This window comes from Castor canadensis, chromosome 9 (genome assembly GCF_047511655.1).
Source record: "Castor canadensis chromosome 9, mCasCan1.hap1v2, whole genome shotgun sequence".
Taxonomy (NCBI): domain Eukaryota; kingdom Metazoa; phylum Chordata; class Mammalia; order Rodentia; family Castoridae; genus Castor; species Castor canadensis.
In genome coordinates, this window is record NC_133394.1 from 25,012,802 (window position 1) to 25,029,068 (window position 16,267).

Consider the following 16,267-nt stretch of genomic DNA (forward strand, 5'->3'; position numbering starts at 1 on the left):
CTGTTATTACACATTCCCGTGAAAAAATAAAAAATTATCTTCTACTCATTCCCTTAGACAAAAATTTGCTAAAACCCTCACTTATACTTTTTATTTAGAAATCATATTTCCTGGAATTTCAGTTATGCAGAATTATGCTTTCTTAGATACCTTCTTAATAAAGTCCTTAGTTACACTTACCACTGGTATTTTAGGCAAGAATGATCTGAAATTCTCATTTAAATAATCTTTTAACTAAGGAGAATCATACAAAATCAGTTCATCTCCCATCCCCATACTGCTGTTAATCTTAAAGACGACTTGTTATTGCTGCAGAGTTTAGATCTAGCTATAGCTCATTTACTCTAGTTGTGACGAGAACAGTCAAGCACAGGCCTAGTGGCTTCTGGGAAAACTGATGTATGTTTTCACTTTCTCTTCAAAACAGGGACATTCTGTGATCTGTCACTGTTGGGAACCATGCCTTTGGCCAGAGTTACTAACACTCACCTTGCTTACTTTGTGCATGCCTTCTAACCCTGGTTGAATCCTAAATGCCCACTAAGATAATTTAATATCCCCTAAAGGATTTAAGAGTGAGACTGAGGCAAACAAGTAATTTTAGTTCAGAGAAGTTTCTCCATTCCACACCTCTTGGTGATTTGTGCAATATGAAAGGAACAGGTCCTGCCTGCCACACCTTTGAATGTTTCTTTTTGATATTACTTTAACTTATTACAGGACTTTCTGCTTGCCAAAGAGTAACAACTTCTGTATATAATCTCTCTGTGGTAAGTGTTTCCTAAACCTTTAACCAAAGTCTTGTTTATGATTGAAAATAGATTCCATAGCTAAGAATTCAAAATGATAGATGTTGGTTCCAAAACCTTCCACAAAGATAAGACCTTGTATTTGTATCTGCTGTGGAAATTCTACTCCTCAGAGCTGACAGGAAAAGGGAATTCTGTTATTTTTAATAAATATGGCTAATGTCGACAGTGCCATTTCAAAGACAGAGACTGAGAAAGACTCACATTTCAGGTATACCTGTCTGCATCACACCAACACATTGTGCGCTGAAAAATCAAAAGAAGCACATGCTTTTGAAGTAGCTCATAACATTTCATGGTTCCTCCATTTCCTCTTTCTGGAGCAAAAAGTTTTTTTTTTTTTTTAAAGTTTAGCAGGAATTTGTTAAGCAGGAAGGATTTAAGTAGAATAGCAGCATTTCCTGCTCCCCATACAGGAAATGGGAGTAAAGACTCCACAAAAGTTGTTTTTAGGACATTAATTAGAGCACTGAATGATGTGTTGCTTAATTAAACTCATTGGATCCTAATGCTTCCTTGGATTGTCTGAATGAAGAAACCTTTGGATTTTATGCACAATATTATGTATTTTTTAATGCTTTTGTTGAACAGGATTTATGTGTATAAATGCTTTGAATGTGTATTAGCACATTGAGTTGGTTTAAAGAAAAAATATTTTTTAAAAGTAGTAACTGTAGAAACTTAGAAGAATGCTGGCACTTAGTAAGCATTCTATGTTCACAAATGAAACAAAATTGAAATTATAAAGACTAAATTTCACTCTCCTAATAACTGTAAATGGTTAAAAACAAGGATAGCTTTTTTGTGGATAACAGGTTTTCTGTTTTGGGATGCTTTGTGTGTGTAATTTAGGGAAGCGTTATGTTTTAGGGCAGTACTTCTCAACTGAGGACAATTTTTCCCAAATGCACCGGTGGATATTTAGCAATGCATAGAGAAATTTTGGGTGGTAAGAATTGGATGCACGTGTAACTTCTATTTATTGGTACTCCCAAAGATTCTGCTACACATCTTGCAATGTGCAGGTCAGTCTCTTACCACAAGGGATTATATGATACCAAGTGTCAATACTGCCAGGTTTGACACCTTAAGATTACAGCTTGATTGTGCAGTCCAAACCTTCGAGCTAAAATTCACATTCTATTTTCTCCCAACCCTGGAATCATGGATAAGTACTTAAGTATTAGGGTTTCCGTTTCCAGTTTCCTCTTTATTAAAACAAGTATAATAAAATCCTCTGATATACATACATATATATATATACGTATATATATATATATATATATATATATATATATATATATACAAACACACATATGTCTATTTATGGTACATATGTGTGTCTACCATATACATATGGTATAATACATATACATATTTATACATATATGTATATGTTGTTTTATATGGTAAAGCATAAAATACCACATATCTTGGCACATTGTAAATATTCACTAAATCTTAGTTGTTGTTATATATAAAATGTGAGATGAAATGACTTGTAACTTTTCTAAAATTTTACACTTGTACAATGTAGCATTGAGTTTGGAACACTAAAGAATCCCTTTTCACCCTGGATCTTCTCACATTTACACTTGGGAATGACAAAAATGCTTGAGAGCATATGTCACCAGTTTATGTCATCTTGTTGTTAATAATTCTGTTTTGTTGTGCCCAAGATTCAAGACTAACTTAGACGTTTATAAAGGCCGATAATGTTTTTCTATAATATATATCCAGGCTGGGTGCCAGTGGTTCATGTATCTAATCCTAGCTACTTAGGAGGCTGAGATCCTGAGGATCATGGTTCTAGGTACCCTGGGCCAAAAAAGTTTGTGAGACCCCCATCTCAGTGAAAAACTGCTGGGTGTGGTATTGTATGCCTGTCATTCTAGTCACTGTAAGAAGACTGAGGTCCATACCAACCTTGTTAATAGGAACAATGCTATGTCCAGAACAACTGGAGCAAAAAGGGCTGCAGACATGACTCAAGCATTATGGTGCCTGCCTACCAAGTGTGAAGCCCTGATTCTTAACAACTCCAGTTTAGCCAAAAACCAAAACGAAACCAAACAAACAATAACAAAAAGACCCAAAACAAAACCAATTAAATAACAAAAAAAGATGGCCTTTTATTTTTGGCATAATTTTAAATTATTGTGTTCAAATCTAACATTCTGATGGGCTCATTTTTAAATAAATTATTGCCTTCATCAAGGATAGATTAGAAAGTATCGTGATGGAATTTTATAAGAAATGCTCTTGCTGCCTTCAACTGTAGATTTCATGAAGAGTACAGCATTTCCTTATAGCATGATCTAATCCATCTGCTAAAAACAGGGCAGGTTGTGTTCTTCATTGTGTAGGAAACTTCCAGGTAACTCTTTTTAAAAATGTCATAATGCTAATTTCATCTTGTGTTAAGAGAATGTACAAAGATCATTAGAAAAAGAGTAAAAAGTGACTCTCTTAAAAGGTCTCTAGGCCTAACTTTGCTTTCATAGATCTAAACAAAATATTAGTGAAAACACAGTGGGGAAACTGAATATAAACCCATTATCTAATGACACTGAAAAAGTATATATTTTGGATTGAAATATGGTCAAATTTGGGAAATATTATAAACAAAATAAAAGGAAATTTAATCTAAGTTATAATGGAATTACTTTTCACGTAAGCAATCATATTTAGCAACACATAGATATGGCTTCTTGACATCATAGTTTTGTAAGTTTCCTTTCTTTTGCCTTTAGACTTAAATTTCTTTATATTTGTGATAAATTAAATTAATAGGTATTACAGTTTGTTCTATCATTCATTTACTATACTGCCTCAACTTATATCTTCATTATTTATTCTCTGAACTAATGAAGTGTGCTACTCAATCAGTCTTCGTATTATTAGACCATGGTCAAATGGATTGGTCATTTGATCAGTTTTTACTTTCTGCAATATAAATTCACTACTACTAAAGTACCAAGATTTATTTTTATATGGAGTGTATTCTGACCACTTACTGTCATTTGCATTTAAAATCTAGAAAGTTTGTATAATTGGAGATGATGTAAGATGACACTGACTTTAAAATGTATTATTGAATTAAAGATATTTTAATGGGAGTATTTTCATAGGTCTAGTTTTGAACAGAGAACTGTTCTTCATCTGTCAGATTAGCACATTGGGGAAATTCTATATCTCTCCTTTGATTCATTTTCTACAGTATTGACAAAACATCCTTAAAGAGAATTTTAAAGTTACTTTGATATCTAGTACAATAAGTATCATATTGTTTTGGTAGTTGTGAAAGGTTTGTTATTTATTCTGGATATATGCTATAGTTACCTCGTATTTCTTGTGGCTTCATTGGGGAAAGTACAACAAAGGGGATTTGGGCAACAAAACACCTCTGAAAAGTTGTTGTGTCTCTTGGGAAAAGCCACTACCAATTGCTCAGGGCTTGGTAGTTTAAGACTCAGGTAACATTCCAACCTATACAGATCAAATTAGTTAACCCATCAGTGTGAGCAATTACTGGTGGTAATAACAGTCATATTGATTCCTGCTAAGTCATATTGGTCAGAAATCAATATAATTGATCCTGTTCTGAAAAAATGTGCAAGTGTGGATTTTATCAGAGTTTTGTATTATCCTTTCTTTAATTGAGTTATATGAAATTTCAGTGCCACCCATATTGAGTTATCACAAGAATATTTTCAAAAAGCTTACTATGCTTTGATATTAAATTTTGTATACAGAAAGTCAACAAAGGAAATATGTGTAGTATAATTTTAATATTAGTGTAACAAATATTTATAATTGGAATGCTTTTAATTCCATATGCTCTTCTAAAGTAACAGCAAAGTGCTTTATGAAATCTAAACAGGGAATATCTCTACATGTCTATGAAATGGAATCATTAAGATGAAGGCAATTAGATTATCAAATGCCAAATAAATAAAGACAAAAGAAATTGCAACGAGAGGGTGATATGACTCACTAATGGTCACACACAGAGTGAAATAAGAGCATGTGGGTTTTGTGTTTTAAGTCAGAATATGTTTGTTTGCTTGTTTTTCTCTTTCTTAGTGGTATATAAAATAATAGTGTGTTTTAAAAAGAATGGAATTTTATATTCCATGAAATGTAGGCTCTCTGCTCCAGTGAAGAAATAAAAGGAAAGTAATCACATATAGGGAAATAATACCTGGTTTTGTTACAATGTACACATTTGTCAATTAATCACTACTAAGAAGTCTATGGATAGTTAGAAAGATAGCTGTTTGATAGTTAAATTGTCAAAAGCTAACATAATTATGTGAGATTAAGGAAACAATTATGATTCAGGAAAATGTGGCTAGGCATAATACTGAAAACTCTTTTCAGTGATGTGATCTCAAGAGTTTATAAGGAAATAGAATTAATTAACATTATGATAAGGAAGTTATTTATTTCCCCCTTGGTAAAAGCCACCAATTCTCCAATTCTTATATATATATATATATATATATATATATATATATATATATACACACATATAGTTCAGTAGTGGTAGAGCCCAGGTTAGAGTCATTTGGCTCATTATTCACTGTTCTTTCTCTTATGCCAAATTGCCCCATAGTATATTAAATGTGAGAATTTGAGAATTAAGGTAGTAGATGCAATGATATGCCACCTAGGTCTCCCTCCCTGCCTGCATCACACATGCATTTCAGTACTCAAGCTTTCATTATCCCAGTTGCTAAAAATGTTGGCAACTGATGGGAATTTCCTTTCTCTGGAGAAAAAAGAAGACTACTCAATCAATATTATAGTACCTCCTTCAGCCTACCATCATCAGATAATGGCTTGATGTAAGGGTCTAAGACAGTTAACCACTTGACTGAAGTAGGGGCTGCTATAAAGAGCCATCTCAACCTGAGACCTGCCTGGGTGACCAATGGAGACAGTTTAGTTGTACAGCATTTAATCTCCCTCTCTGTCTACATTCTCTGTTGGGACTGGATATAGAGTACTTGCCAATAAACTTGTTACAAATATCTGTCAGAGTTGGCATTCTGAGGAAACAAACTACAGCAATAACTAGAAAATTAAAGTATTCTAGGGAAAATTACTTTCTTTTTAAGTTAAGATAGAAGTGTTCAAAGTATTTTTGGTTCTTAAGGATTAAATAAATATCTACCAAAGAAATTTCGCTGTTGGTTGGCCACTTATATTATATTTGTGATTATTAATATTACTGTCATCAATATAATATGTTCATGGTTACATGAGAAAACTGTGCAAGATACAATGCTAGGTATTTCATAATGCTTTTGTATACCTTGAATATTCACAATAATTCTTTATGGAGACATAGGTGCAAACACAAATCTTCCTCTCACGGATGAAGAATCTGGAGATTTAGGAAAACTCAATAACTTGATATGGTCCCATTAAATATTAGGCTGCCTGAAGACAGGACCCAGGTTTTGTATGAAGGGAACTACTTTCCTTTGTGTCTGCATCACCTTGTCCTAAGGAATGGTCAATAAGTATTTATCACATCAGCCAATGAATCTACAAACATCTGACCCCAAATCCATGCCACTATTCGCTATGTGACACAATCATTCATGTCCAATATGAGTCCTGCAGTTAGTGGTAAAAATAAAAGAGCTTTAAAAAAATGTTTAAAATACCAAAAGCAAATGCGAAATAAATAGGGATGAGTAATTTAAATATTTGTTTTTCTTTAAAAATCGAGAGCAATAGTCTTCATTTTGTTTCTTTTTTACGATAGATTCATATGTACCTTGTAGATGTCTGATATAGCGGGAGGAAGGAGTACTGGCATTGCCTATGGGACTGAGTTATGCGATTTCTTTCAACATATATTTATTAAAACTGTATTTTCAATGTAATATCCCTGGAGGGTTGAAATGATCACAAAAAACAATGGCTACATCCCAAAATGTAATATTAAAGTAATAGAAACAATGTCTCCATTTGCTTTCTTTATTTTCCTAAGTAGCATGTATAAAAACTGAAATGAAAAAAGACCACCATAAAAATAAGTAAGAGAGATGATGTCTATATGGTTAGGTTAATTTCATCATTTGACATGGTGTGCATATATTAAAACATCACATCATAGTCCCATAAAATAATGATTTGTCACTTAAATAATACCATTATAAAAAGAAACATGGTATTATCATTATAGAATCACCAATGTTTCTTTTGTCTTCAAACAAATTTCTCCTCACAATACTCACAAGCCACATCCATAATAATGTCTAACATTTGGCTGCAGATATTAAGAACAGAGTTGACTACGAGTCCATTGATAACAGATTCAACAGTTAAGTAAACATCTTGGGTCACATTGCAAAGATAGAAAATAAAAGCTCAAAGGCCCCAAATCAAGAAAATTGGAAAAAAAACCAGGAAGAAAAGGTAAAGAAGAAAAGTTCCTGAACAAAGAAAGTTATGGCGAAACATTTTATTGTTCTACTCCCAAGAAAATCACTGTGGTGTTTCTTATGAATCTTAAAATGCCTCCTTGGTAGACCAGGTTACCAGCCTGGCTAGCTCTGCTCTAAATATAGGTTAAATTGCCAAATTCAAAGTCATTGAGTTGGACTGGAATTATAGCTCAGATGGTAAGAGTGCTTGACTAAGAAACACAGGCCCTGAGTTCAAACTTTAGTGCCATCAAAAAAACAAAACAAAACAAAACACAAAACAGTTTAAGTCATTCTGTTGTAAGTAAGCACATAATAAAGTACAAGAACTTTAGTTTACTATAAATATTAAGACAATTTAAAAAATTCTGAGTGGCAAATCTTTCAGCTTGAAATCACTGCATATGAAGACCTATTTCATAGACCTCAGTTTTGCAGAAAAGAATGCAGGGAGATACATTTTAGTAATGGTAATCATGAAACATCAACTTAAATCAAAATATAATTCTGCACATAATTTGTTTTCGAAAAATGTGATACAACTTATCAAAAACTTTCAATGGTAATTCCGTGAGAAATTAAGAACTGGTGTTAATTTATCAGACTGCTCATCCTACACTAGCCATACAAATAAAGTCTGTACTTCATTTTCCTAATCCGTATAATGTGGACAAAAAGATCTACTTCCAAAGACTTTTAGCAGAGTACTTGACACATACACACTGAACAAATATTATGAGTTTTTACCTCGAACATAACCTTTTCAGAAAACATTTATTTAATGCTTATATGTGCCAGGCATTTGGGTCAGGAGACTGAAGTGGTTGATTTGAGGCCACATTTTGGAGAACAGCATCAAACACTTGATTTTAAGAGGTACATGAAAAAAAAAATAGAAATGGTAATACTCAGTTGTTAGTCTGGCATTTAGTGAAAAGTTTTCTCAGAAGAATAGGTTTCACAGTTGAAAACCAAGTTTTGTTTTCTTTTAGTTTGGCTTGGTTTGATGTCTAATTAGTGATGTTAATTATATAGCAGATGATGATGGCTAGATAAATTGAAGCTCTAGGGAAAGATCAGGTTTACAGATTTGATTTTCCGTGGGTATTTAAAATTGTACACCATTTACATTTCAAGTTACCAGAAATTTTCACTGGCATTTCCATACATGTTGTATTGGCTCTTCTGTGATCCAGGTAGCTTTTCTCTCTTACCATCACTTTTATTCTCATTCTTTGTAGTCATTACTACACATTTATTCCACAAAACAATAACTCAGCTAGTCTCAGTTTCTCCCAAATGTGGTTTTCTCAATCAAGACAGTGCTGCTTTCAGGAGGAACAGATACCAGCTTTGTACTCTTTGTGCCACAGTTTGTTTCTATGAGCTTCCCGTAAGCAGGAAGATGGAATGTCCATGTTAACATCATTTTGATTGATAACTTTCATCCTAAAGTCTAAATGAACCATGTGTTAAAATTTCTTCTAAATGTTCTATGCCTCTTTGGTCATGGAAGTGACTTTGCTGTTTTTAATTCCTTAAATTTCTAGGTTACCATTTGGGTAATACAAATCAAGACATCAAGAATTCTCCTAAATCTGGGTATATAATTAAGAAGATGTAACATATCCAAGCAACAAAAAATAATGGCTCCATATATTAATATTCATCACTTATTTATCTTCATTTTTGTATCAAGCTGTAGAAACTAAATTTAGGAAATTAGATAAATAAAAACAAATTTAGAAATGTCTTTTAGAGAGTATTGACCATTTATCCACTATGCGTAATAGTATTGAGCTGGGAAATATATTCTCACGGAGAATTCTAAGGATGTTTTTCTAAGAAAAGGTTAGAGGATTGAACATAAAGACTTAAATACACTCTATATTCTACATGTGCTACAAATGTGCTTTCTAAAGACAGCTTTTCCTTTCTCTTTTTCACCACAGGCTACATACCGAAATCGAGTTGTGAGCCAAAGTCTCAGCACAAGGGACAGAAAAGCAATACATACTCCTACCGAGGACCGTTTTAGATACTCCACAGCTGATCAGACAAGCCCCTACAAAAACAAGAGCTGTCAACTACCAAATCTATATTTAAGTAATTTCTTGAAGGACAAAGACCTAGCAGAAGTTATCAAACACTCAAGAGGAACTTATGAAACCCTCACTTCAGAGGTTACACAGAACTTGCGGGCCACTGTTGGGCAGAGCTCTTTGAAGCCAACAGCTAAGACAGAAGGGCTCTCCTCATTCTTAGAAAAACCAAAGGACCACGCTGCTGTGGTAAGGCAGCACTCGACCTTCACAGGCAGGTTTGGACAGCCACCAAGAGGGCCAATCTCCTTACACATGTACAGCAGGAAGAATGTTTTTCTCCACCACAATTTACATACTGCTGAGCTCCAGACTCTGGGCCAGCAGGATGGGTAATCAAACCAGTCTATTCCTGTCTCTGGGTAAGATGAAGATGGTTTGTGTTTCTTGTGCATAGTTCATATCAAAATTGTCATGTACTTTTTATTAATTTTAATTTTAGCCATAAACAAAGGCTTATGGGCATTTTATTTTATTTATTTTTTTAAGAATGAGGGTTAGAGCATGTTAATTGAATTAGGATGAATTTCCTTGAAGACTTTACTATGTATATGTATAATAAATGGAACCATCTTGCTGGTTTATATAATCCATAAGTTACTTATCTTTTATCTTTATCACTTAGTGATACACATTAGGGTTTCAGAAGGTAATATCAGATAGCACTCTATTTACTCTGTTAGTAGTGTTACTGTAAAAATAACTATGAGGTATAAATAGAGGAACCGTAAGGAACTTTAACTGATATAGTTAATAGAAGGAGAAAAAGAGAGGGATTTTAAAGTCATATGTTTGGTCATGTATTTATTAGGAGAATGAAGCTTGTTTGCATGTAACTTAGAGATGTGTTTGTCTCTCTATTACATACATCCAAGCTTGAGATACTATTAAGGAAGAAAGGACACTTCTTTTATTCTTTAAATGTTTAGTTTACAGTAGTTCTCAAAGGATTTCAGTCAGATTAATTGCTAACCAAACAGGGAATGACCACTCTAATTTTCACAAAGTTTTGCTTTTAGGTTTTGCTTTGATACAAAAGTACCACAACATAATGCAGTGAAGTTGTAGTCAGCTGAATTTTGTTAAGTGACGTATGAAGTATAATATACCATGCTCTTTGAGTCACTGGCATAAAAACACCAGCACTTGTTTTTTTTTTTTTTTAATTTCATGGATTTCATATTTTAAAAAATATATTCTTTTACTTCACTGTCCTTTTATTTTTAAATGTTCATTTATTTTTTATGTTTATTTTTGTTTTATATACATCAACCCATATGATTTTATGAATTAAGGACTAGAAGGTCAATCTGTTTTGGTTTCCTGTAAAATGATACTCTGGCTATGCAGTCATCTAGATTTAGAACAAAAAGTAAAATATATGTGAATTTTGGCTATCTGATCTTAAAAATAAACCTCTAACAGAAATATTTAAAAATCATTTGGTGACAAATATTTGTCTTTGACAAATAAGTTCTAATATGTTTTATATTAAGTGTATATGAAATAGACTAATAAGCCTAAATAAAATAAATTTATGTTTGATTAGTAATAGGAAAGAATCAAATGGTACACATAAATCCATAAATAAATAATTATTAAATGATTATTGGGAATCAAGACTGCAACTTTCATAAACAAAGATCAGAGCTGGTAACTCTATCCACATTAGACACAGTCCATGAAAATTGAAACTGTCATACACATGGCATGATTCATTTCCCTTGCATTCTCTAACAGACAAAACCCACCAGCATGCACAAATTAGATGAATAAAGAGAAACTGAGTTTGCAGTTTTAGCATGGCACCTGACTACCTGCTTAAATTAAAGCTGTATGTGAACAGCATCTCTTGATATAATAATGATCTTTGAGCTCTATGCTTTGAGGAAGACCCTTTAGATTCTCCTCCCAGCTTTAATTATTAAATTTTGATAAATTTCCAAACTTTGATTAGAATTGATAGTTAAGAGCATAGTGAATATGTGTACTTATAATTTTAGCTTTCCAAATGTAAACATGTGCATCGAGACAAACATTTGCCAAATGTTTTTTCCTTTATGTGTCTGTAATTCTGCCAGAAGAGAATGATACCCATTGCAATTTCCTTAACTTAATGAGACTGCTTTCCAGAATATCCACCATATTTTATAAGCTGTAATATTCTTGCAAATGTACATTTTTTGACTGGGCAATATTTATGAAATTATAGAAAAAATTGATCATTGGTTATGGAATTCAGCTTGGTTTGTATTGGAATTTGCTGTGTGCTGTTAGAGTGTTTTAAATCTGTAAATAAGCATGATAAAATAATCAAGGATTTTTTCCCAGGATATGGAAGAATATGTATCACAAATAATGTTTTTGATTTGGACTTTTGGAGTTTATAGTTTTGTTTTCCTGGAAGATAGATTTTTTTAATTATACTTTATAAGAAATAATCTATTTAAAAAAATCTGTCATTTAATAGACATTTTAAGAGATGTTTTAAACACTAGTATTTTCTTGAAAAATCTTTTTTAAAGCTGAAACATTCAAAAAGAAAACCTGGATTAAACAGTTCATTTTTAAAAGGAGGGATATTTTTTAGAAATATCATCTTAAAGCTGTTTTGTATCAATATTTTCAGCATTGTTATGATATTATTTGTAATACTCAGTGTAACTCAGGCCTGGAGACGGTGTAAGCCCACTCTGTTAATGGAGAAAGTAACTATAATACAGGGGCCTTTTGTAAGTTCCTATTGTGTAGCTGCCCTAAGTCTTAACAACGGCGTGTGGGCATTCTTTCAGTGAATTGATTTCTTTATACTAAAATCTCTAGTTTTCTAAGACAGTTCCATGTATGAAAATTATTTATACATTTCTCCAAGGCGGTACATATCCAAAGACATGACACCAGGGGGAAAAAGTGCTTGTTTTTCTAATGGTACAATGGTCTTTTCTTTTCCTTCTCGTTCTTCTGTGCATGTATATGTGTAGTTAAGCCTAAGTAACCATGTGAAATTTCTGCTGCAAACTGACTCTTCTGAATGCAGATTGTGTTTTAAAAGATGCTTAAGAAGAGACCTTCCTTGAAGGAAAGCTGTTTCTACCTGAAATAAATAATTCCCACTTTTGTAATTATTGGAATATGAAATTATATTTCTATGAAATCAGTGATTTTTTCCAGGTAATTTTATATGCTAACAAAGTCACCATAAAATTATGAATTATCTCCCAAATTATCTCTGCTTCTTTGGAACATGTTCATCTTTGTCCAAATGACACTCCGAAACTGTTGCTGCCATGCTAAAGGTACAAATATAACATTACCAATTTGCTCAGGGTAAGAGCCTAGAGACACAAGTTATTCAAGTTACTTTGGTTATTCATTGATTTATATATAAGTAAATAGTAGGCTGATAGTTGATCTTAAATAGTTGCAGGCACACACATAGTCACCTCTTTTAAACTTTTACAAAAGTTTACATGATTAGTCTGGATTTTCCAACTCTATTTTCCTCCATCAGTTCTCCAAGATTAATCACGGCACCTTGTCATTATTTCTGAGTGTTGAGTTCGTCCTAAATACCAAGGAAATTTCATATCTTTTTTCTTCGTTGCCTTGGGTGTTCAATATAGATAATAATTCCCCTCTCTGCACCTCAAAAAAGGGTTAAGATTTTTTAGTTGTTGTGGTTATTGTGCATTAAAGGATCATCTCCTTAAAATAACTGATCACATTCCACTGGGCTTCACAAGAACTTTCTTAGTAATTTGGCTGCTGAAACAGCAGGAGCAGTTTGTTGAATGGTGAATCCTATCACCGTCCTCACTATCAAGAAATAGTGATCCATAGCAATAGGTAATTTGGAATACTGGGCATACTTATATTTGTAAATGTATCTTAGAATTGTAATATCATTGTATCTTAAAGTTATAATCTCATGATTATAATCTTAATTTTGGCACATGTTGTCACTTTTAGAACTTTATTTCTGAATAGCTAGAGAAGTAGGAAGAGCTTCACAATATCTTAAGATTTCATTGAACCAAGCACAGATAAAACTGGAAAAGAAAAAAAGCTGTGAACAAAGTTGTTGTCTATGATTTTCACCAATATGACTGAAACTCATGCCCCATGATTAGAAGCTTTTGCCTTGTTGTTGTTATATCGGCTTAAATGCAGCAAAGTTTCCTTTACTCCAGGATTTTTATTTTATTCTAAGGTGTTACTACATTTAGGCATTATTACCAGATTCTGTGATGTATTTCCACATATCTTTTTATTCAAAAAATATTTCAAGCATTTTTTTTGGGAAATTTACTCCTCCAAGAATTAAAAATAAAACAAAACAAAACTCTTTTTCTTTCCCCATGTGATAACTTTGTCATGCCAACCCTAAGCTTTATCTCATTGCATGATGACAATGAAAAAATATTTTAACTAGCATCTGAATCTTATAAAAAGCCAAATTGCAGTGTAGTAAAAGTGCAAACAGCCATGTACTCAACAACCCAAGATGTACACTTCTCTAATCAGATAAATTACTTCTAATATGATAAATTTTCTTCTTTGCCAGGTTGTTTCTTCAACTATCAGAAATGAAGACATATCTGTGAGCAGCTTATTTATAACACATTTGATCTTGCTAAGAATACAGTTCTAGTTGCAGGAGTGCAGCCCCAAACAAAAGTCAAAAGACATCACTGTGTAGTTCTGTTACCTATGGAGCATAATGAAGGCAGTGTACTGTGCTTAGAACTGAAAAATTCCTTACCAAAAATAAGACACAATGTAAACCCTTCACTATAAAGGATGAATTTCTCCCATTTAAGTAACCAGTCTAAACTGAGAGTAACTTAGCTTGCTTATTGTTTAATTGTATCCTTCTAAAGGTTTGTGTGATTGGTTCAAAAGAAATTTTAGAAAAATTACAGATGTTTAGATAAATCACTACAGAATTTTGAGAGGAATGCTCTTTAATTTTAAGGTTAAAAAATGAAATCCAGATTTTTTTTCCCTGAGGGCAATTGGGAAAAATATTGCAAAATGATTTCATGTCATAGTTCTAAAAGTAGATGACAAAGTGTTAAAAAGGGAAGCATATAGTTGATGAAAAATATCAAAGTTATCTGGTTATCTTAGTTACCCCTCATGTCTTAGGGTACTGACATATATGCCTTTGAAGTAGACTGGTAAACCTTAAATACATTTTTAAAACAGGAACTTGGGCTGGAAGTTTGGCTTCAGCCTTATGCCTAGCAAATTATATGCCTTGTATTCAAAGTCCAGTGCCACAAAAAAGTGAAAAAAATAACCAAGATCTTTCCAAAATATTTTCTATATTTGTATCTGTGAACAAAAATTATATATGATTTAAATTCCTCTTCAATATTTGGAAAGAGTTGAAATTAAGTGTGAAATTACAAATATAATTGCCCTAAAGTTTTAAATAAATGTATATTCTATTTTGTGCTTAATAATATATAGTTAAATTATTTCTGAATAACATAGAGTGTTATCATGAATTCTCTGTCCCAAAACTTTGTTTTCAGGAATACAAGAGAATTTGAATATTATTCACATTAGCTAAACCCTGATTTTAGGAGAATTAACTACTCTGAATTATGGGTTCTAAGACATACAGATCTGAGGTTGTTAATATTTATGACAATATTTTCCATTCTTTATGTCCCAAACTGCAAAATTTTAATACTAATAAGTACAAATTATCCTGGAGATTACAATTTTTCAAAATATGGAATTCAATTGTGTGTTTTCTTTTATGGCTTATGATTTCCCAAGAAGGAAATAATTTTACTTAAGGAAATTGCACCATGTGGTTAATACTCTGCAAGAAACTGATACATTTAGGCGTGGTGATTAGAAAAATATGCGTATTTCCTGCACATAATAAAATTTAAAACAAACATCAGTTGTGTGGTACCTTATTGCTTTCAATACAATATTGCCTTTTCTTTCCTTGAACTTATCTTGGTGACGGTTTGGCTTACATGTGTATTCACACTGTCCATAAACACTGCGATTTACTTCCTTGTTCTTGAGAGTTGTGACAATTTGGAAAAAGAAAAATCTGCTACCTATTTCATCAGTCAGTTGGTATTACTTCTATTTCTACTTCCCTTCCAACTAAGCGTTTTTAAATTTCAGATACACAAAAATAAAGTGCAATATCTAACAGTTCTTTAGGGAATATGCTGTCATACTTAATTGTAATGGATGTATGGATCCTCTTGATTCTGGAATATGCTTATCTCCATTTTTTTAACAAAGACTCACATTTCAAAATATATCTCAGTATTTTGCATCCTAGTTTTAAAAACTCTGTTATCTATCCTATGTGTTATAATACAAAAACTTAAAATTCTTCTAAATTCTCTCTCTCTCTCATCACCATCACTCACAGGCACTTGGATTTTTGTAAAATGTAGATAGAGCCTTAAGAAAAGCTACTTAAGGATTCATACTGCACAAGAATATGTACCCATCAGCATCCATTGCAGCCTACAGAAAACATACAGTTAATATGCTCTGAACTTTTGTGAAAGGAAGCCCCAACATAATGGATTTAAGTTCAGCATGTGTTTATGTGGCCTCACAGCTTCTGAAAAAAATGTTATGATCCATTATTGTTATAAATTTATTTGGTCTGTTCAGCCCCTTCCATTACTCTCCCTTACCCCTTTACCTCCCACCTCCCCTTTTTTCAACAGCTTTCAGTACATATCCTTATAACCTCTACCTTCATAGATGCTATGCTTTATGGTATTACTGATGTTTTTTCATTCTCTTTTCCTTCCTCTCTTTCCTCTAGTTCCATAGAGTAGCTCCACTGTTACAAACATGCCCTACATATGAGTTTGTAAATGATCCTGCTTCTTTTTGTGTATAAGTTTATCTTTTGGAA

At 32.6% G+C, this 16,267-nt stretch overlaps 1 protein-coding gene across 5 annotated transcripts in view; it reads left to right on the top strand.

Annotated features, from left to right (window-relative positions):
• Positions 1 to 15,246, top strand: part of Ccser1 (coiled-coil serine rich protein 1) — a 1,264,311-nt gene extending 1,249,065 nt beyond the window's left edge. For 4 of the 5 annotated variants that reach the window (XM_074041363.1, XM_074041362.1, XM_074041365.1 and 1 more), the window contains one exon: positions 9,205 to 15,246. In XM_074041363.1, coding sequence (XP_073897464.1) covers positions 9,205 to 9,690 — 486 coding nt within the window. In that variant the 3' untranslated portion in view covers positions 9,691 to 15,246. The remainder of the gene's footprint in view (positions 1 to 9,204) is intronic. The other variant, XM_074041366.1, reaches the window with a different exon arrangement.
• Positions 15,247 to 16,267: the final 1,021 nt, after the last annotated feature.